This window comes from Pygoscelis adeliae, unplaced genomic scaffold (genome assembly GCF_000699105.1).
Source record: "Pygoscelis adeliae isolate BGI_AS28 unplaced genomic scaffold, ASM69910v1 Scaffold53, whole genome shotgun sequence".
NCBI lineage: Eukaryota > Metazoa > Chordata > Aves > Sphenisciformes > Spheniscidae > Pygoscelis > Pygoscelis adeliae.
The window spans coordinates 1,752,606-1,776,097 of NW_008824468.1; the positions used below are offsets into that span (position 1 = coordinate 1,752,606).

At 38.0% G+C, this 23,492-nt stretch overlaps 1 protein-coding gene across 1 annotated transcript in view; it reads right to left on the reverse strand.

The window, feature by feature from the left end:
* CNKSR2 (connector enhancer of kinase suppressor of Ras 2) overlaps window positions 1-23,492 on the reverse strand; it is a 197,754-nt gene that overhangs the window by 71,534 nt on the left and 102,728 nt on the right. Inside the window, exons 10-13 of the mRNA XM_009321156.1 lie at window positions 22,098-22,231; window positions 17,263-17,474; window positions 13,278-13,367; window positions 11,438-11,652 (exon numbers count right to left, since the gene is read on the reverse strand). Coding sequence (XP_009319431.1) covers window positions 11,438-11,652; window positions 13,278-13,367; window positions 17,263-17,474; window positions 22,098-22,231 — 651 coding nt within the window. The remainder of the gene's footprint in view (window positions 1-11,437; window positions 11,653-13,277; window positions 13,368-17,262; window positions 17,475-22,097; window positions 22,232-23,492) is intronic.

Here is a 23,492-nt window from a genome sequence, read left to right on the forward strand (position 1 = left end):
TCAGCCATTATACCTTCTGTTAAAATTCACACCAAATACTTCCATTGCACCTATGAATTAAGGTAGAAAAAGAACAGTTCGTTCCAGGATAAAAGTCACATTACTTGCTGGAATTCAGTAAAATTTCCTCTAAGCATAAGATGAAACAGCACCTCTCAGAAGGTGGGGAAAGATAACAATAGGTCTTTTTAATTCTGTGCTAGCTGCGGTGACCTTGTGGGTACAAACCAGCTCACAAAATTAGTTTTACACTTCATTCTAAAGTCAGAATTCTGTAGTGTTAGAAATATTATCTACTTGGGTTAATCTGAAAGCAAAGGGATATACTTGAGAAGTGGACAAAAAGCAGTTATCTCTATATGAAAAATATGAGGTTTTTTTCCCTCCACAGCACAGTAGCAGAGATGGATTGGCTGACTCAGAGATCAGGTGCTAAGCAACAAGCACTGCTTTCCAGTAAAATAGAAACACCTAATAAAACAGCTTCTGTTCAGGAGCCGCACTGCTGCAAAGAGCTGTTTTCTTCCCAGGAGCAACCATACAATCTCCCACATTACGTGTCAGCAATAGGCTCAAGGCGCCACCACCATGTAAGTGGGGCAGAGGAATGGGGCAGAGACTCCTGAGGAGTCAAAACCACTGCTTTGAAAAAATCACTTGTTCAGAAACAATCGTGCTGCTTGTCAAAGCATTTGGATAAAACAGTACTCTGAAATGGGCATCTGTGCTCCCTTAATTCAAACAACATTTTCACCACTCAGTACAAGTTTTTTAGAACACCAAATTTCATTACACATGCCAGGCAGTGTCTTTGGTTCACTGCTTTTGCAGTCCTGATACCTCCCCTTTCCTTGTGCAGAAAGGAGGACAGAGAGGAGCCAGTTGAGAAGTCAGGACCTAGATCTAAGTTCGCATAGATGTGACACTCCCCACCATACTGCGGTGATAACTTATGCTGAGTCCCCTCTGTGCAATGCCTGATATACACTTCTCTGCTACAATATGCTGCACTTCCTCTCTTCTTTATCAAAGGAGAATAACCGAGGGACTAAATCACTTATTCTACATTAAAAAAAAAATCTCTCAGTTGTGCTACTGTGATTGTACCAGCTACAGGTAATGTAGCTTACTGGTGTACAAACAATGTTAATACCTACAAAGGCAAAAGTCCTCTATCAGGTAATAAAAGCAGGATACAACCAGGAAAGATTAATTGAGATAGATAACAGAAGAAGTACAGAATGGGGATGTGAAAGGAAATTAGGAAATGTTCTGAGCTGGGAGATTTATTAGCCTATAGATCTACATCTCTTGACAATGTAAAATTACGCTTTCAGAGCATTAGATCATATGCAGTAAGGAATAAATCTAGACTGGCAGAGCTGGACTAGATGACCTTTACAGTAGCTCTCTCATTTTTAAAGAATTTCCCCAGCTTCGTCATGGAAAGAAATTATAATGGGCCATTTTTTCCCCCATGGTCAGATGTGAAAGAAGGTAACAGAGAAAGTTTAAAATAAAAATTTTCCACAGAAAACTCCAATTGTGCTTCTTGATGACCCATAAACCAATCTTACCTCATCTCTAGAGCATTTTGCTTTGCTGCAATAGTTAACTCTGGATTTTAATAAAAATGACAGAGTATATAGAAATAGATGAAAAATCTCCCACGTTCAACACCTTCAAATTTCATTTTGGCAACCGCTTCCCCAATAAGAGAAAATTCATGCTACTAACTGCTTCTTTCAAAGAGAAGCAATGCAGATGTGAAAATATTCTTTCATCTGTGACAGGAATAATATCCTTCATGAACAATACAGATATTATTCCATACAATTAAAAGAACTTAGCACTCCCTCCTGAGGAGACGAAATATTACTATTTCACAAAATGTATGCTTAACCAGAACTCAAGTATAAAAGCTGCATATGCACATCCACTCTCTTCAGTCCTGAGTTCAAAGGACTGAGAGTCTAGAACCGGCAAAACAAGCGAGAGGTTACTGAGGCACTTTCACAAGATGATTTTAGCTAAACAGCAATGAAACAACAGAAACTATGCCTTAAATCCGAGCAAGCTGCTATCCTCTCAGCTACTGCTGAAATCTCTGTTTTATCGCTCACCTCCAACTTTTTTGCCATGAGGACAGCCAAGCAGTGCAGCAGGTTGGCCGCGAGTTCGTGCAGTCTCCATCTCAGGAGGTTTTCAGTAACCGACTGGGCAAAGCCCTGACAAGCCTTGTCTGACCTCAGAGCTGGCCCCGCTTTGACCAAAGACCAGAGTAGAGATCTCCTGAGGTCCCTCCCAGCCTGAATTATGCTATTATCCTATGCACTTTATGCTGGCTTCTGAGGCATTTGGACTTTTTCCTGTAGCAAATTCATTAGGAGTGATGCCTTTCTCTTGCTAGCAGGCTAATTATAATTTTGTTCTCTTTCCTCCCCTCTGTCCAACATTTTTCTCGGAATTATGACAACTGGCCATCCATTCACCCAGTTTACCACTTTTTACTGGTCCCACCATTAGCAACAGCAATTCATACCATGTTTGAATGTGGAGTTTAATACATATCTGAATAGGATTAAATGAAGGTGATTAATTGCAATAGCAGGGGACTAGACCCAGAAGGCCTCTCTATTCCTCTATGGTGATTGCGCTAGTCTAAAAATAATATAGTGCCATCTTCTATTAGCAAGGAATTTATATGCTGTTTCTCTCTTGCCTTTTCTGTCAGAAATGTAGAAGATTTATTTTGGACCAGATTTTTATCAAACCCAGATGGAATATCTAGATTTACCATTTAGCACAACAATCTTATGGCTATCCCAATCACTTCCAATTGTCACAAGTACCTTATGGATTAAGGCATATTTTGCTTATTGGTTAACTGTTTCACCATTTTGTTTGTTTTATATGCCACGCAGTTCACTTATGGCCTAGATGAAGTTCCTACACTGATTTTAACAACAAAACTACTATTTTTATCACTTGTTTTGTGCTTGTTACATTTATAAAGTGCTGCATTCGAAGGAAGCAATACATATAGTATCATTAGATGGTTTCTTTTTGGAGTGAAGAAGCTGACCAAGAGCTGGAACCACTATTCCAGCTTGAGAACGTGAGAGATGCTGCTCTTCTGTCTTTCAGACACATAAAACCACGAGTCTCCAATGGAAAGAAACCCAACATGTGCCAATGTGTAGGCATTCAAAGTTGCCTACAGCCAATGGGATGATTGTGTCCGTGGGACATGTCGGTGTTTCAGACTCATGAAGGCACTAGATAAGAATTTTCTATTATGTTTTTTCCCCTTACCCGTCTTCCCCTTACTGGGTTTTTTAATTGTTGTCCTTTCCAATTGTCTCTCAGAGCAAAAGGCCTTCTATACCTGAACTTTACTAAAGGAAGCTGACAAGAGGAATTGATACAAGTTAGGTGCTCATGATGCCTTCATAGCAAAATTGGGTATTCTATTCTGCATTGCATTATATGAAACATTTTACCAGCACTTTTGCCCCTGAAAAGACTTTGAGTCTTTTAAAAGAACTCCAAATCAGATTATTCTATAACTTCATGAGCCTATTCAGCTCTGTTTCTACTGCAGAATGGTGAGCTCTTTCCATTTCCACACATGTGAACCTAGATATCGCCACAGCCTTATTTCCTTGTTACATGCTCATTGATGGGAAAATGAACAAGGAGTTGAAGTTGTAGAACAGGCCAAAATGCTCTTCTACATTCCCATAAGGCTACAAAAAGTAAGGTGCAATATGACCAGTGTAACCTACAGAAGAAAGGGATGTAAGTATCATAAATGCTCCAGTCACCTCCAGAAAGGGATATCCTGGTGTTGAGATTTTACCAGAGCCAAGCTATGCTGGACCTTCATAAACATACAAGTACTTGAGAAGAAACTAGGGCATCACAGCAGTTCAGACTATTGGACTTGTTCTACTGAGGCACCCAGGAGCCTACATGGAGTCCAATCTGAGAGTGCTATTTTTGAAAAGGCTAGACATCATGAAAAAAGACTATTTTTTTCACTTGTGAAATTTCAACAGTATATGTGCTACTTTCAGTTGAGGTTTGTGTTTTCCTACCTTTACAATGGAAGCTAGTGCATGCCCGATTATATTTAGACTGTAAAGGGCTAATTTGCAGCAAAGCAGCAGAGAAATGAGCTTTATAATCCTTTCTTACTGTGGTAATAGATAGACTGAAATTTTTCACAATTGTGAAATATTTCAAAAACTCTTCATGATGTTAATTTAATTTCTGGACAGTTATTTGAAATCCAGTGCAGTTTCTTAGCTGGGAATATAAAAAAGCCAATGCTTTTTAACTTTAACACAAGTATAATTTTTTAAATCAAGTATTTCTTACAAGTACATTTTCAAGAAGGAGTTTAAAATTTCCTTTGCTGATGATGATGCCTCTAAGTCTGTAATCATTCTGCAAGCTTCAGTATTATTCTAATACAAATATTTAAATGGAGATGAAAGACTATAGAGAAGAAGCGATACTAACCCAAATGTTAACAAAAATTATGGAAATACTTATGGAAAATATTTTTCACTATGCACTTGGGTTAAACTGGACTTTGATATCAACTGCTAGACTTCTATTCTACAGTAATTACAAGTCTAACTATAGACAATTGTGAAAACAGGGAGGAGAAAAAGGAAAAGGGAGCCTTGATATTTAAATACTGCTGTAGCTGGACTTCAGACAATTTGGAGAAGTAAATGTACCAACTCCATCTGTTGTAATGGTACAATGACATTCTACATTTCAGACACCTACTTAAAATCTGTGCAACTGATTTTCATTTTTTTCTCTTCAAACTTATTTTTGTTTAATTACAAATATCCGTTACAAAATTCACCAAACAAATTCTTTAAATACTGTGATGCTTACAATAATAATAAACTGCTAGTTTTTCTGTGGGGTGGTTTTGGGGGTTTTTTTTTGGTAAATAGTTTTCCAGTATATAGTGCCTATTAGACGCCATTTCTATTCAGAAGATTTTTGCAATGAATTGATGGGTAGCTTGTGCACAAGTTTATTAGGAAACTAATATGCATATGTTCTGCACTTTCTTAAATGCTAGTTACTGGGTACTACAATTTAAAGGTTTCATAAATACATGTGTGTTCGATTCAAGAATTTTCATTAGAAACATAGGTACTTTATGTTCAAGTACCTTGTCTTTTTCCTTCCTTTCAGCTTTCTGCAGAGAGGAATAGGAAGAGTAAGAGAAAATCAACCACTTAAGTAGGGTTAGACTTTAAAGTTTTCAAAATCATGAGCTTTTGGTAAATTCTTCTCTGTATTGAGAACACCTAAATACATACATTTTGAATTGAACTTTAAAAAAGCATTTTCCTGTATTTTTCTCTGGAGGGGTGGGTGGGAGGCAAGAAATATCTGGAAATACGCATCATTTAAGCAGAAAAGTTATTTTTCTTAAAAGTTACTGTCTCCTTTCCAATTTATCTTGTCAGCTAAAAACTGATTTTTGCAATAGGTCCATAAGCAAATCTTCTTCACTTACAGTATGTTGAACAAGATCACTGTTGCAACCGATTGAACTTTGCATGCCCAGACTGATGCACACCCACCAGCTCTGCTGAGCAAACCCACTGAGCTGAACCGGTACGGCAACCTCACGAGGACTGGCAGAGAGAGACAATTATGGGAGCTAAGAGTCACTGAGCTGCGCTCCAACCACACGGATAGTTACACATTGCTAAGGAGGAAAGAAATAAGTTTGCCAAAGGTGCACCAGCTTTACTGAATTTGCAGCAAAAAAACTCCAACTGATGGCTTTTATTTTATTCCTCCCCTATTTAAAGTAAAACTGGAACATTAAAGATAGTGCATGTGTACATTATGTACACATGTAGATTCAGGAAAATCCCTACGGAACAAATCCTTCATTTCTTTCCTGCATCTGTTCCTGAGCCACCTGTTCCAGATGTATGAACTTTCAATGGTACATCTTGCTACTAAACTTACTTCATTTTCAAATACTATTAAAATGACCAAGAAAACTACTGTAATTAATTAAACAATTTTAAATAGGTTGGTTATCAGCAAAGAAAGAAGCTGTTACTTTTTTGTCACGTTTCCTATGACAAGCAAGTCATTAGGTATGGCTAAATACATAAGAACAAGTGAGCATACACTGGAAAAAGCAAAGGGATAGGAGGCAGGAAGGGAGAAGGAACAAGGTCAATAACATAAGTTTATTGGTGTAGGTTTGGAAACAGTTTGTAAGCAAGGTTACTTTTTCTTGTATAGCTCCCTACTATATACAATAGGCTGCAACCTTTTCTTCCCATAGCAATGCTGTTTTGTAGACTAAGGGAAAGTTGTATTGATCCAGATAGGAGCAGATTATTATTAACCTGATGCGGAACTTCTTTTGACCCATGACACTATCTCCCTCCTAAATAACCACATTATTTTCCTGCAAAGAAAACAAAGCACAACGTACCAAGGAAATTCCTATACAGAATAATATAATGAACTTAAAAAACTATAATCGTGTGTCAGAGCTTTCATCTCTTGTGCCCCAAAGGTCCAAGACAATTTTAACTGCACCATTTTATACCTACAGTAATAGATCACATTGAACACCTGCTTGCACATTAGATTAGCAACAGCTCGAACAGTTTGCCTTGGCTTAATAAAAACATTAACACTCTGTGTTGGTATTTCTTTTGCAATACTGAGGAAGAAAAATAGAATGCAAAAACAACAACTTGGCTAGAAACCAACCTACATTGGAAACGCTTTCTGAAACGGGAAACAAAACAAAGCAAAGTGGTGAAGAGACTTTGTATGTGAGGATTAAAAAAATACCATAAGTGGATACAAGAGATGATTACCGCACAGACATAACACAAATTAGTTTTTCTTTTGCTACTACAACAGCTATCACATCAGTTATGTTCAGTGGACCCAAGTAAATGTTGTTCACTTTTCAAGGCCATAACTGAAATACTCCCATGACCACAGTTTTTGATTGTAATGGCAGGTCAACGATATAAACAAAATTGTTCAAACCAGTGATTTTATGCAAATTTAGTATACTGACAGTCAGGAAAATGCTAGACTGCCACATTCTTGTGATCTCTTCAGAATGTAACAATTTGAATCTGTTGGCATTTTTCAAAATAACTTTTACCAAATAAGCAACAACCACGCACTTCTGAATTACCATAGTAATTTTTTAACGCCATCCACTTTGTTTACAGGACAAAAACATACCATTTCTGTTCTGGTAATTCAATTCATCAGTGTAGTTTTTTGATCAGAGATTTTTCTTTTCTATAGAGCCATGTATAAAAGCAGTAGAAGCAAGGAATTGAAATCAGCATAATTGTAAAAGCTGCTTTTCTGCAGAACACCTTCACAGTAAAAAGGTAATCAACCTGCACATGTCAATGGCTGCAAAATTCAAAAGGAAAGAGGCCTGGAATTGTAAGGGGTGTTCATCATTAACTAGTGGGATGCATTCTTAGTCCAAAATTATTTAACATTTATATCAATGGACTCAAAAGAGAATGAAAACATCATTGAATAAAGGTAACACAGAATCAAAGACCTGTGAATGACACGAGACTTGAATGCTGAGTGAGCAGCATGGTTTCTATTCCAGGGAATTCAGAAAAAAGGGAAGAGAAAATAAACAAAAAAATAAAGACATTATATGTGCGGGGATTTTTTATTTCACGGAATATGCATATTAAAAAGATAATTTCAAAACAAGGGTTTCGGTTTCGGTACTTCCATTCCACAGCAGACCCTGGCTTCCTGGAGCTTCAAAACTCCATGTTATGGACTTGGGAATCACAGGGGCCCAATTTGAGGGCCCAGAGCCCTTACTCTCCGGTATTTCGTACTTAAGGTTGCTTCAGAGACATACATTATTCATCAAGCATACCCAAGAAGTCGTATGTTTCAACATGGCCAACTATACACAGTGTTATATACTTAAGAACAAAGAATGCAACATACAAATTATTAGACTGGGAATACCAGTCTTGCAAATCAGTGATTTGGAAAAGTGACATTACAGAAAAAATAAAACCAAAACCAAGTAATAAACATACTCCCACTCCATTTTAACTCTATGGTTAAAATGGGTAAACAGTCCTTTAAATAGTTAAATAGAGAGGTAGTGAACAGCAATAGAAAGGTTGTATTACCTTTCTATCCAGCTCCTGGAAATTTATGTCCTGTTCTGGCATACATACTTTTAGGAAGGATGCTTAGGATACTTAGGATACTTTAGGATTAAATACAAGGAGTTGAAAGAATTATGAGAATGATGAAAGGATATGAAAACACACTCTGATGACAAACCCAGGATGCTCATTCTATTTCTTTTAAGCAAGAGAAGGCTACAAAGTGATTTGATTATAACCTGTAAATTCCTATATTGGGAGATAAGATTTGGTAACAAAATACCTTTAAACCTGGAGGATAAAGGTACATTTAGAAGTAAGGCTGGACATAGAAACCAGGTAAACACAGGCTAACAGGTGAAAACTTTTAACAACCAGAGCAACCAGGGATTGGAACTACTTAACAAGCCTGGTGGAGTATTCTTTAGTACTGGGACCTAATACAATCAGTTGAGGCACTGTAGGTACAAGTTCAATTTCCGCCACCTGGTTGGAGCTGCACTTTACTTCAGGAAAATCCACTGGCTTGTGGTATGCAGTGCAGAGAGTCACAGTATTCTCTCTTCATCTGGTATTCAAGTATGATGAAAAAATCGACTTCTTAAAAAAAAACCAAAACAAAACCAAACAAAAACCCAAATCAAAGACCCCAGTCGCTTTCACTACTGTTAGTGCAGTTTTCAGAGCTACCACCGTTCCTCTGCACTGAACTCATGCTCATCCAGAGGCTCCCATTTACAGATAATCTGAAGTCTTTGTGAAAACTGGCTAGCTGATGCTTGTAAAAAATAGTTTCTAATAGGACAGCCACTTTTTAGTGCACTTTAAGATGCAATTTGCAATTTGAGCATAAAGTGTTTCCATTGTCCTATTTGTTATCTATAATTTTATAAAACTGTACTGCAGTTTTATTAACATGAGTTCCTTGTGTTTTATCTGTATTCCCCTGTTCTTTATCTGCTCACGCTGCTGTTTATTTAAGATTTTAAGAAAAGTTCTGTCCAATTTATTACAAAACCTCTGGCTCTGCTCTGTGGCAAAAACATATAGCCCTATCTGCAAACTAGATTAGTGTTTCATAAGTCAGTATGCTTGGGTGGCATCACCACAAAAAGGGAACTGTATCGTACTGCACGGTGGCAGCCAGGTGGCTTCCAGCGATAGGACCAGCAATAATCAGCTGCGGAGGGCTATAAAGGCTTTGTGAAGGGCTCCTTCCCATTTCCCCAGGGACAAATCAATGGCTCAAGCGTCGTCTTTCTGTTTATTTCATGTATTTTGCTTCAAAGCCAGTTAGCAGATCAATACTGATTTGTATTCTGAAGAACGAATAACCTTTATTTATTTTTATAAATAAATAAGTTCCCACTAAACTTCCAAAAAGATGCTGAAGATTTAATGGCATTACAGAGAGAGGCATCCTTTCATGGTAATGATGCACAAATAGAATCAGCAGACACTGGTGGAATTTGTGGTGTTAACAGTTCAGGTGTTTTGTGGACGGGTATCCAAACTACACGCAAAATGCCGGTTGTCAATTCTAAGTTTGCTGCTGCTCATTAAATTCCACACCAGAATTCTGAAGAACCTTCCACTTCCCGTGTACATAATTTCTTTTTGTACACAATTTGGAAACTAGACATAAGGGATAATAGAGGAAACCAAGGAAAAACAAAGATGGTACCTTAAAAAAAAAGTTTCTCTCACTGCACAGTGTCAGGGATTTGATGTATACTAACAAAGAAATGCTATTGAGAGATGAGTATTCTCTCAATACATGGTAAGTGTTGCAAATTTACCACATTGTTCTTTACAGAGTGGAAAGTCCTCCATTACACAAATAAGTTTTCTATTTTGTTTTGTAAATATTTGATTTCAAGGGCTCTTGCACTGATTAGGTTCCTTCTAGGAAAGACTGCAGACATTACAAAGAGGACAGTATGGGGACACCTGCAACATCCCTGGCATCATGTATTAGTGAAACACTATATATCAGTCTGCCTTTGCAAGTGGAAATCTCCCCACTATCAGATTTCCAACTTACAAAAAGAGCGTAAAACTAAAGTTGGAAGTAATAATGTAAGAAAAAATGTTTATCATCATACCTAAATTACTACAAATGAAAAAGAAAGGGAACAGCAGTTCTTGAGTCTGGGGACCTGATTTAATTAAAGTGCACCCCAAGCACTTACTTTTAATACTAAATGACATCTTCTCTGAAATTTATCAGACTCACCTATACACTGCAGCACACTAAGGAGTTTTAGAAGCCAGCGGACCAAGCACTCAGATGGTGTAAAAGGATGCAAAGGCTCCATTAGTTTCAATTAATCTACACCAATTGTAATGTGATACTCCGTAGTGATGTTTTACAACAAGTTACTTGTCTCTTAAAGGTTCAGTGAAGCTCTACCTGCCAATTTTTCATAGCAGACTTCCTGACAAGCCCACACTACCATCTCCCTTAGACATTGGTAATCTAAATTACATACTCCTTGTTAGTATATGAAGATAATTTCAATTATTTCTATTGTTTTGCTGTACAGTTACTGTGTGTATATTCCTCTACAATGACATCTTTTACTGAGATCTAAAATGTAAATACTTTTATGGGGTGAATGTGATACCATATCTAAAATATGTTGTGATCTTCTAACTCCATTTTCTTGACACATTTAAAAACTAGCAAGTTACTGCAATTTTCCTTCTACACCCTATTCAGCAGAATCCCTTCCTTCACATTTACTTGACTTATTGAGGGCTATATGTTAAAAACAGTTACAGGCGTTAGGGCTCCCCTTACCTCAAAGGAAAAACAAACACCTCCCACAAGTTTTCCTGCCATTATCAGGCCTTTGAAGTACCTGTAGTAAAGGGGTTGTCTGATATGACTTAGCATATTGCAGTGACATAGATGCTGGAAAGAAGGTTTCTAGTCAGTCTGGAAACTGCTGCTTCTTCCCTTTCCATCAGTAGCAAGTAAGTCACAGCACAGATGCCACACTCCATTTCAAACATGACATCTTCTAGTTAAAGGAGATAAAACTGGTGTCCATCCCACATTTGTAACAGCAAAATAAAGAATTCTAAAATATTTCTTTGTGATCTAGTCATTGTCCAAAGAATAGGAATCAGTGCAACAGCAGCCGTCCAAAAAAGGTTTCAACACCACTTTAAGAACAAGACAAGTGTCTCATCATGAGCACAGAGCAACAACTTTTGTTAATATTATTTTTACTCACGTGGTACAAAGCAGTTTCTGGTCCAGGTGTGCCCATGACTTCTTGTCTCAATGAGTCCATTTGTAAACTAGGCAACAGCGAGTAATGACTTGGACTACTACTCTTGTCTCCCTTCTTTTTGGACTTTTTCCCAGTATCCTTTTTGCTGTTCCTTTGAAACATGTAGTCTTCTTGACCTATTTTCTCATTGCTCATATAGCGAAGCAATGAATTTTCTGTTGAAAGAAAAGTAATGCAAAACATTATTGTGAATTGTTGTATGTATGTTAATCCTGCTTCCAAAATATATAATATTTTTGCTAAGATCTACTGTCAATTTTAACTCTTCAAGAATATTTCATTAACAGAACCCATTTGCTTCATTGGTCTGGATATAAGAAGAAAGCAATCTTTTGGTAGGGAAAATTCACGATTCTTGCAGTTTTCTGGTATCTTTGACAATAAAAGGAACAGAACATAAAAGAAGTCCCACATCAATAAATTTTGTCTTGCAGTTTTCAAAAAATGAGCAGCGATACACTTACGATCATATCTGTAATCTTTTTTTTTAAACAAGATCCTAACGAATACAAATGACTGTGGTGCCATACATTTAAAAGGAATTTGCTTTGAACTTTCATTTGAGATCGTTCACCATATCATCCATAATTTCCCCAAATACTCTTCCAGCATCTACCAGCTTGTAGCTGAGGGACACCCTGAGACAGAAGCAACATTTGTGAATTTAGGAAACCTCAGCAGATTTGTCTTTCATGAACTTGTCTGGTCTTTCCTTGTGTTAATGTGAACTTTTAGTACCCACAACCTCCTGTGGCAAGACGTTCCTTAGCTTGAACCCAAACTGCACGAGGAGCCAGCTCTTTTTCTTTTTAACCAGCACTTGATGGAGACATTTGATGTCTCTCGGGTCTTGTTTCGGGAAAAAACAGTGACAAACCTATTTCCTTACTTCAGTCCACGCAAGATTTTATAAACCTTTCTTATGTCCTGCCTAAATTCTCCCAAACTGATGACGGCCAGCCTACTGAATTGACCCTGGTTTGGAAGCCACTCCACACATCTGATCATTTTTGTTGTCTCCTAAACCTTCTTCAATTCTACTGTATTTTTCTTAAGAGGTGAAGAGACCAGAACTGCACACACACCCAGCATGAGCAAGAACTTAGACAGCAGCATAAGAATGCTTCTTAATTTGTCTTGTATTCTTTTCCTAATAATTCCTAACAGTGTTTCCTTTTTTGATCACTACTGAACATTTAGTTAATATTTTAATGGAAATATTTATCATTACTAACATCTTTTTCCTGGGCAATAATAGCCGTCTCAGAGATTATCATTTTGTATGTGAAGTTACGTATCTGAGCCTCACAAACCAGAATTTTGAAGAACTTATCCTCAATGATTTTGAGGTGAATCCCATGCTGATCTAGAATGTTTTCCATCCAAAAAAACCTCATGGAGACAAAGAAATGTGATATATAATTCTCATTTAAGCATAATAATATTTATCAGTAATAACCATACATTTGTCCTCTAGTATTATAAAATTAAGGCCAGTTTCAAAATGGACTGGATAATACAGCTGAATCAATGAAATGCCAATATAAAGTCAAGACAAACTGCAGGGCTTTGCAGTCATGATTTTCTTTTCCCTGGCTGAGCAACTTCCTCAATCCTAATAGAGGCTCTGCAAAAAATTAAGTATGCATAATGAAAGAACCCAAAACAGGTTCACGAAAATATATAGCTAAGCAAGCAGCAAAATGAGGTTGAAATATATAGCTTAAAGCATGAGAAAACCCATAATGCCTTGTACAAGATGTGTGTTCAGATCACTTACCTCTCCTACTATCTCTTTTTATTTTATTGGGGTCTTCATAATCCCCCACCCAGTTATATTCTACTGGCATAGAAATAGGCCTTAGTTTCCCTGGAAACAGAGGAAAAAATTGAGATCATGCACCATAAGGCAGCATTAAACTAACATTCTTTAGAAGAAAGAACAAATTATGTGCTAAGCTGCTATTCTACAGGGTTGCTTATGAAAGAGGATCCAGCATTGCCTCTGAACAAGAGGTTAAGATAGGAGTTCTGTTTTCTTTAACAGACAAGAAGCAGCTAAGTATTTAATGGATTTTTTAAAGTTTAGAAAATAAATCCAGTGCCCTACAAAATCGTCAGCAGACTGACATTTGAGACTGACAAACGCATTCAAATTACTTTAGTTTTCACTGAACAATATCTATTTACTATTCTGGAAGCCCCTGGCACACACATGGAGAGAACTGTTTTAAAGCGTATGTGAATTGTTGGTAACAGAAACGTGTCCACATCATTAAAGTACCTTCACAAATAGCATCTTTGCTGGTGGGCTTAAAAGATCCATCAGTGACTGAGTAAGAAAGGAAGCAGAAAATCTCTACGTGTAATTTCTTTTGTAGCATTTCATCCACAGAAAGCAAAGCACATTACTATTGGTAAATTCAGTTTGATTTCAGACAGCAAGAGACAGAAAAGCTGAAGACTATTGTATCTTTTAAATTTGGATTTGGAAGCTGCTGAGTTGATTTTAAAAATGCTGTGAACTATGATTTCCGCTTAAGGACTCCACTAATAAGGTTGGAAATTCAGTGGAAGTGTGCTGTGCAACTTAGTGGGGTTACTTAAAGTGGTCTGAAGTTTTCAGCAAGTTAAATAGTACATTGAAATAAAACAGAGAGTAGCATAGCATATGGCACAATACCTGGCAGACTGAAAACAAAACGTTTCCACACCAAGGTCAGCCCTCGCTCTTTTTTGAATTGATCTACTGGTCACAAAACCAAAAAGTGGGAAAATAATTTGTTTTTAAAAGTAGCAGAGCTTAAAGTAAAAACTTCAGAAGTCTTGTTAATTATTTTAGTAGAAAACCCCTACATAAAGGTGATCGGTCTTATTCCGCATTTTTGAGGTTAAATCCATGATACACTGAAAAAGAAAGATGTGTTTATAATGAAAACAAATATTCAAACATGCCTATCTACCTATTGAAGGATGGCATCCATGGGAAATACACCAATACCATGCAGGTAGCATAATGGTAAAAGGTTTTATTGTCTTTTTAAAAAATTGACAAAAAAAGGTGTATGTTCTGCACAGACCCCAGGATCAGGTCACAAATACATCATTGCTCAGGAAATGCAACATATATATTTAACTTTTTATTTATCATTTATTTTACTATTTATGGACACATATTTAAGTCTGATTGAAGCCGGTGAGATTTGGAGCACGCTGTTAAGAAGTCATTTCCTGAGTGGGGATGTATTTGGCTCACGTTTACTTGATCACAAGTAACTGTCAACTGTTACTTTGTCTAGAAATACAACTTTCTCTTCTTTGTAAGGCTGAACTCACAGTATCTTATTGAAAGGACCTGCACACTTAAAGAGATCCAAAAGCTACAAAATCATGTGAAGTCTGATTGCTATCAAAAGCTATAGCCATAACAAATTTTCTACAAAATCTCTAGCTGTTCAAAGTGCATGTTTTTTGTATCTGGCAGTAAAACTGCAATGACCAAATTTGTTTCTTTCCTTAAACTCTAGTTTCCTTTGCCTGCTACCTCTGCTAATCTCCTTCTTGTTAACCCCCACGGATTCCCTGTTTTCCCTGGTGACTACACTCAGGAAAATTTCTTCCTTGGGATGTGAACAGAAGCTTTCCGAGGCCAATTAGCAACAATTATACAACAGCTGGAAGCCAGTAAGAGCATGAAAGAGAAATCTCTTTGTTAACATTGTCAAAAAATGTCAAAAGATTCCAATAAAGAAATTATAGAGGGCCCTATTAACCTCTCACAAAGGAGGCCTGAGAAATATTTTTAAAAAAATTAACACCACCACACAATTAATGATGCTGAAAACAATTATTTTTCTAGGCCTTGGAACTCTGTTTGACCTTCTTTAATGGTTCACCATAAGCCAGAACAGTGTTATTGTCATTTTCCAGATTTCTGTGAAATCCTAAGGTCATGCCTAGCCACAAATCTTATGCTAACAAATGCCATGTGGGAAACTTTAGAATTTAATGCTGAAATGGTAATATTTTTAGAAAATACACTTAAATGAAAATGGACTTGATGGTGTGAATTCATTAAAAAAGAAGTGAGATCAAAAGTGAAAGGCTGTATAACAAATGTGTTAAATAATGACTGACTTTCAGTGCAGTCTTTGATCCATGTATTTATAACCCTTTCTGCTAATAGAAAAAAAGGCTAAAAAAGCTATCCTGTAACAAAATAACGGATTCAGCAGTCCTTGAAGAAGAAATGTGTTATTCTTCACTCTAGACCACCAGTATTAAGATTTAACATCTGGAGGAGAGAGTACATCTCTGTTAATGGAACTGACTGCATCCACCAATTGTAATAGCTGAAATACTGCAGTAATAAAATTGATATATCCACTTTGAAAACTTAGTAGTTATTTTGTACACTATGGGCATGGTTAGAAAACACCTGAAAACACTTTGAAATAAAAAGGTTACTGGGGATTTTGCAGCAGGATTGTATAGTTGTGTAGAAAGGGTGCATTTTATGAAAATGCATCCTTCAATGTTGTGCAAGCACATCTCTCCAGGTCCTGAGGATACTTTACACAGCTCAAGCTCAATTTATATCAAGGTTCCCAGGTGATTTTGGAGCTTGGCTGCATGATGTACTAAAGCTACACCTCCTCATAAATTAAGTCTATCTTCTTCTCAAAGGGATATGATGTCAGGATTACTGTAACAACTCCAACATAGAACTTGTGCTCAGTTTAAAAACTGAAATAACATAGCAAGTAGGGTGAAAAATTATTCAAGTGTGTGTTCAGCTAATATCATAGTATTCAAAATATCTTTCTTAAACATGAGATTTCCTCTTAATTTTTTTTTATATCCTAACAACTCTATGACTGCACAATTTTATACTTGGCAACAGAAAACCAATTCTCCCAGTCCAAAGCTGAAACGAGTTACAATACTAGCTAAAGGAAGAGTTCCAACAGATTCGAGGGAAAATAACCTGGAGCATAAAGGTTTGAGGAGCAAAATTCTCACCAGAAATGTAGGGTGAGAACTCAGAAACAATAAGTCAAAATCCAAGACGTGGAAGTAACATGACCACACGTGTGTGTTTACATGCAAAATCCTTTCTTAGACAACGTATAACCTCAAATAAAGAGGAACTGCTATACATAGGAAGTCATCACTTCCCATACAGGAAGTTACAGGAGGTTAACGCAGTATTACAAAAAAAAAGCATACTATCATTAGTCATACTTCATTTCTGGGACTAAAGAAAAATTAAAGAGTTTTAGAGAGCAGCGCACCATGAAAGCAGCATGTCATCTCTTGGTAAATCTGAAGTGGTTTTGATCTTTAAAACTATTATACCTGGGTACGTTTTTCTAATGCTGAATTCCTAAACCTATGCAAGTCTTGCCCTTATACTGGGAGAATAATTCCGTCCTGTATTTTTAGTAAAAATATATGGGCTTCTGCCAGGGTTTTTTTGATAAAATGATACTGAAGCATAATCTGGAAAATTAAGCTGATAACAAAATTATAGAACTTATATTCAGAAAAATAATCAATATAAAACTGGACTTGCCTTCCCTGTAAATAATTAATTTTTTCTTGCACAGAATAAGCTCTTAGGTTCAAATTGGACTAAAGTAGTACAGAAGTCTTAGCAAAATCAATAGCCACTGAAAATATATTCATGCTTAAAAACAAAAGCAGATGCACAAAAATCCTAAAATCAACAAATGGTGATTATCCTTATTAGATCAATGCCATACCATATGTTGGTGTGCTCTCTCTCCTTCCAGGGCCACTTGTTCTTCCTTTCTCATATTCATAGCAGTATAAAACTGCATCTTCTTCAACCACGTTAAAGCGTTTCCGATATTCCTGGTCAAGAAATGAGTTTGGAGATTCGGATCCTGTATGAACCGGCTTGCCCACTATATGTCTGCCAACATCATCACACGGGAGATTTCCCTTTTCATCCCTTTAGTAAACAAGAGAGGATTTTAATATATTGGGATAAGACATTGATTTTTTTTTTACTGTGAATATTTCAATAAACGTTGGACTATGTCAGTATTTCATACAAGCAGGAAACAGATGCCATCGACCAGCATCAGGATCACACATCATATACGCATATGTGTACATGTATGTGCCAGTTATCTCACACATCTCTGCTTATTCAATTCTTTTACAGACTGTACCCATCTTATTGGTTTCTCTTGAAAAGAATCATAGAAATAAAGCTGACGTGCAGCTACTTTTTTTTTCTTGTTTTTTGGAATCTACCTAGCATTCTGTGATTTAAGGCAGAGAAATAATGTTGACCTTACTTTTTTATACTTGCATTTTTAAATACATCAGATAGTTTTAAGGCATGACTATATGGCAAGCATGGACAAATTCAAACTGGTTCCTGACAAACTAACCCCAGAGCAAGAAGAACCAGGGACCGATGATGTGCAGACATTTGACATAGTCTTGCACGATCAATTCAGGCCTAGAAGTTGTATAGGTACATCCATGCAGTATCAAATAGGGCGTGTAGCACCTGATCATGAGCTGCTATGCCAGGACAGCAATACATTCCAAGGCATGCACTTCCCAGTTTGTGTACAGATCCCCAAGATGATTGCTTTTTCCTTCCCCGCAACCCTGCCCCACTCTCTGAAAATGCAAACTACTCAAAGGCATCAAACAAGCGAGCAAGCTGTGCCTGGGGTAGGAGCCCTCTCCTTGCACTAAATGAAGCAGGGCTCAGTAAACCTGCTGGTAGGACTGTGCCCGGAGATGGCTGCAAAAGACCTAATCAGACAGTAATTTTGGGCAGCAAAATGCATGGGAGGCAGCCAAGAGACAAGCTGGGGCCTCATGCCCTCGTTGGAGTGCTTCTGCTCCTCTGGACTGCCATGTGAGTTCCAAGCTGGCCAGCGTGCTGACCCATACTTCCCCTGGCACCCTGAGACTCCATCTGAGGATGAAGCAAAGCCTCCTCGTGGGATCTAGGCAGTCATGGAGGATGAGAAAGGGCCATCCTGCCTTGGCTGTGACAGTGCAGCACCACAAACCTGCACTGACCACTACGCTTGCTTTGCCAGGCTGCTTTCCCAGAGCAGGGACGGTGTTGGCTTAGCGAGGCGGGCTGGTGCAGCCCCACCGGGGCTGTGAGCTCATCTCCAGTCACGGAAAGACTTTCTGTGGTGACAGTGCTGGGGGACCCCGGCAGGTAACATGATGGAGACTGACATAAAACAGCCAGGTGCTAATCGGTGCTGCAGCTACTGTCAGGGGCTGGCACAAAGAAGCCTCCAGCCTGAGCTGGAGGGATCTTTACTGCGAGCATGGAGAGAAGTACAGAGCCACAAGGCAAACACCCTTTGCCACAGCCCTCTGGAGATGAGGGCTTCAGTTCTCACCCCCAAAGGTATTCGACAAATTTGAGCAGGCACTATCTTACGACCAACACTTCAAAGTAACCGGCACACGGAAAGTGTCGGTCCCTCTTTCTCATGCCACCCGTGTGCAGTTATATCGGCAGCTGTATTATCTGTGGGTATCGTCACCAAGGCGGTGTAGCTTCAGGGTTTTACAATTTACATCAAAATATCAAGTCTTTTACTCTATTCCAGTAACAAAAGGAGGGTTGGTTTGGTTGTTTTTCTTCCTTGGAACGGCAACAACAAACTGAGAAACAGATGCTGAACAGTTTGATAACACCCGATATAAGGACATGCTTAAATATAGTTAATCATGGACAAAAAAACCTGATGAAATGACAAAACAAATTATTCAGAAACACTGTACACTATATGACAGGTTTGTGAAACGAAGTATAGTCCATTAGGATTAAGCTGATAAAAAAAATTCAAATGTACATAGCTTAATCTCTCTGTAAGATTACAGCTTGTACTAATACGTATTATAAGATTTAATCAGAATTGGTCCAAACTACTGCATTTGCATCATGATTTAAGAAATGTTATTAATAAATAATCAAAATGCATTTTGAAGATCTTGATTTCTAGAGCAGAACTCAAAAACTGCTAAGCAGTGAATATTCGCTAAAAATACCTCAAAAAAGGGGATGCATTTCTTATCAAATAGAAGTATTTTTGTGGTGGTAAACACGATCAGTAGCAGTACAAAGGCACTACTTCTTTTAAGATAGTACAGTTTCAATTTCAGGAGCAACAGGTCTTTACTATATAACTACTGCATTCAAAGAGAAACCTAAGACTATGTTTTGGTTGGCGTTTCTTTTTGCAGCTTTCTTACATTAATAGGTTAGAATTAAATACTTGATTTTTTCTGTGGATTTTCTGAAAACCATGTCTTTAAAATATTTACATAGACATAACAAAATACTGTTATCAGAGAGATAAAAGACACATTCAATCCCTATGAACAATTCAAGTGTCATGACTGACAATGTTTTTATTTAATTAGAAGAAAAAAAAAGTGAACTAGACTATGCATTCTGTTTGTCTCTTTGTCACTTTAAGACAGATACTAGACTAATTGTGTTAGCAGGTTCAACTGCATTATGTGTGTCGCATTTGAAATAAAATGGCAATAATTGTTTTTCAAGAAATAAAAACCAAGCCAGGTAACAGACGAGGCAGGAATGAGGAAGGAACATGGGACTCAGCTTACGGTTTCACAAAAGGCTTGTGACATCATCTAAATGATGAAGTGGAAAGTCACTCTTTTGCCCTGGAAGGTTTTTCATATCTCTGAAGAGTAAGAATTTATTATAGAATCGCAACTTCTCCTCCCCACTAGGCAATTGAATTTGCCATACACCTCACTGTTGGATAACCCCCAGGAAAAGTCTTGTCAGTATCAGGTCATACATCTTACTAATTGGTTAGAAGAGTTACTGATAAGAAAGTCTAAGAAAAACTCAGCTACAGGAAACTCAGGTACAAGAAACGACATGCTGCCCTTAGAACCTTTCCAAGAATGTTAACTAAAAGAAAAGCAAGAAGTAATTTCAAAATACATTGACTGGACATATGATAGCCTGTGTCTAAGAATATGGAAGCTTCAAAAATACTGATTCCTCTTAAATACATTCCTAGAACTCTGGGTAGCTACTTTCATATTATTTATAGGCCACAATTCTCTCAGAATTTTAGGAAAGCAACATCTGTGCATGTTATGGAATTATACTGAATCATCTGAGGTCATGTGAGGGTAGGGTGATGAATCTGCAAGGAGGATCTGCTGCTTTTCTGGCTCAGCAAGCCCAGAGACCTGGGAGAGATGGGAATGCCTGTTCCAGGTAGAAGGTCAGAGTAGCAGATATATTTACAAGGAACAGCATGGTCACTGCAGAATCAGGCAGAATGGCCACACTAAAATGCAATCCTGAAATTTGCTCTAACACTATCAAATCAAATCAAATCAATCTAAAACAGGCTGGGGGATGAAGGGATTGAGAGCAGCCCTGCCGAGAAGGACTGGGGGGTACTGGTGGATGAAAAGCTGGACATGAGCCAGCAATGTGCGCTCGCAGCCCAGAAGGCCAATCGTATCCTGGGCTGCATGAAAAGAAGCGTGGCCAGCAGGTCGAGGGAGGTGATTCTGCCCCTCTGCTCTGCTCTGGTGAGACCCCACCTGGAGTACTGCGTCCAGCTCTGGAGCCCTCAGCATAAGAAAGACACGGACCTGTTGGAGCGGGTCCAGAAGAGGGCCACAAAAATGATCAGGGGGATGGAACACCTCTCCTCTGAAGAAAGGCTGAGAGAGTTTGGGTTGTTCAGCCTGGAGAAGAGAAGGCTTCGGGGAGACCTTATGGCAGCCTATCAGTACTTAAAGGGGGCTTATAAAAAAGATGGCGGCAGACTTTTTAGCAGGGCCTGTTGCGACAGGACAAGGGGGAATGGCTTTAAACTAAAGGGGGGTAGATTTAGACTAGATAGAAGGAAGATGTTTTTTACGCTGAGGGTGGTGAAGCACTGGCACAGGTTGCCCAGAGAGGTGGTGGATGCCCCATCCCTGGAAACATTCAAGGTCAGGCTGGACGGGGCTCTGAGCAACCTGATCTAGTTGAAGATGTCCCTGCCCACGGCAGGGGGGTTGGACTAGATGACCTTTAGAGGTCCCTTCCAACCCAAACTATTCTATGATTCTACAATTCTATGAAAAAAGAAAACACTATGGCAGAATAAAACAGTGCTCTTTGTTGAAGTTGAAAGTTTCTTGCTTGTAGCTCAGCCTCCCTTGTTGCATCACGGTTATTAGGCAAGGGGACAGATACGAACTCTTTTCCTAGTTATAGATTCAGCGTTTCAGATAATTTTTGCTCTTCTGAAATAGGATGAGACTGTTACAGACAATAGATTATCCCATATTTGAGAAAATAGGGTACTGAACACCTTCTTTTCTAAAGGCTACTGTCTGTTTTGCAGACAAGACGCTGACTCAGATCATTGTGGATCCGATTCAGCATGTCTACCCTTAATAACCACTTCACCTGCAAAATGTTAAGTCTTATCAGCCTAATCCCACAGGGCAGGCTGATAAACGGGTAGGAACAGAATGGTCAGTTACTTTACAAATATTTTTTACATTGAATTGTACCTGAAATGATCTTTTTTACCTTGGAACATAAGGTTCTGTTGGAGGAGGGGGTATGTAGAGATCCTGAAGGGCAGAGCTGTCTCTTTTTGTAGGTGTGCTGATAGTGCTGGATGGCGTAGCAACACTGCTTGTAGGACTTCTAGGAATAAGAGGCTGGTTCAAAAGAGAGAGAGAAATAATCAAGATTATCCTTATATATTATACATATTTATTTGAAAAAGCTATAAACATTTTATAGTTCAGAAAGTTAAAGAAATAGTTAACAGTTGTACTGTTTTGTGTGCTTTTAAACTGACTGAAAAAACACTCATGCTAAGGATCTAGGAATGGACATGTATTGTGCTTATGAAATTGACTCCTCTGATTACATCTTTTTCCCTTTTGCACAGCATAATTATTGCCAATGCCCATAAAAATAGTAATCAGTACAGCCACTGGTGAAATCTTAATGGGTAAATAACGTACAGAATCCAGTGAATTCCTTAACTAAACTAACATTGTAAAGAAAAAGTCTAGTGTTTACAGTAAAAGGTGCATAAGTAGGCATTAAATTGAATGTCATCTCCCTCCATCTGCTCTACAGCTTAAGAATTAACTGTAAAAGCTTCAGTTTATGTCTGCAGATGCTGTAAAATCAGGTAGTGCTTCCTCAGAGCACACGCACTATGAGACAGAATAAACTGGAGATTATTATTATTATTCACTCCCCTGGGCACGCTCCTCACAAAGTAACATTTACTGACAGGTAAATAAATTGTACACTCCTTGCAGAATAATCATGCATTCTAGCTATCATTCCAGTCCAAACAGGATCCTTCCTCTTAATCACATCTCTCCCTCTCTCTCTTGTGAATTAGGCACCCCTTTTTCTTCCTCACCTTAACTATCTTGGCTAGCTAAAAAATGACCAACCATTTGAAGACTTTATTAAATCACTGTAGGGCTGGAAATTATAGCAAGGTTTTCTAACAGACTCTATGCAGAAAAATGAAATGAGAAGAAAACTTTGATTGCTTTAGTCTACTTAATAACATGCCTGCCTAATAACAAAAGCCTTATGTTGCTTGGCTTGTGTGATAGCTGAACTCAAGCAGAAGAAAAAGAAAAATGGTAAATCAGCAAGTACAACATTATCTTCATATACCCTAAAATTAAACAAATGCTGAGTTTTGCTTTGAAAGAGTTCTTTCCCCTCCACCTTTTTGGAAGTGAACTCCTTGGAGAAAGAAGTGGTGGGATTAAAGAGAGTTCACTGTACCTATAATTTCTGACCTAAATAACTACTGGAGGACACAAACATTCCAACATGGTATTGATGGCAGAGAGGCTCTAAATACTGACTGACTGGGTGCGTAGAAAGATCCTTCTGCCAGCACTATTAAGAATACTTTATGACAGACCAACAGGGCATTCC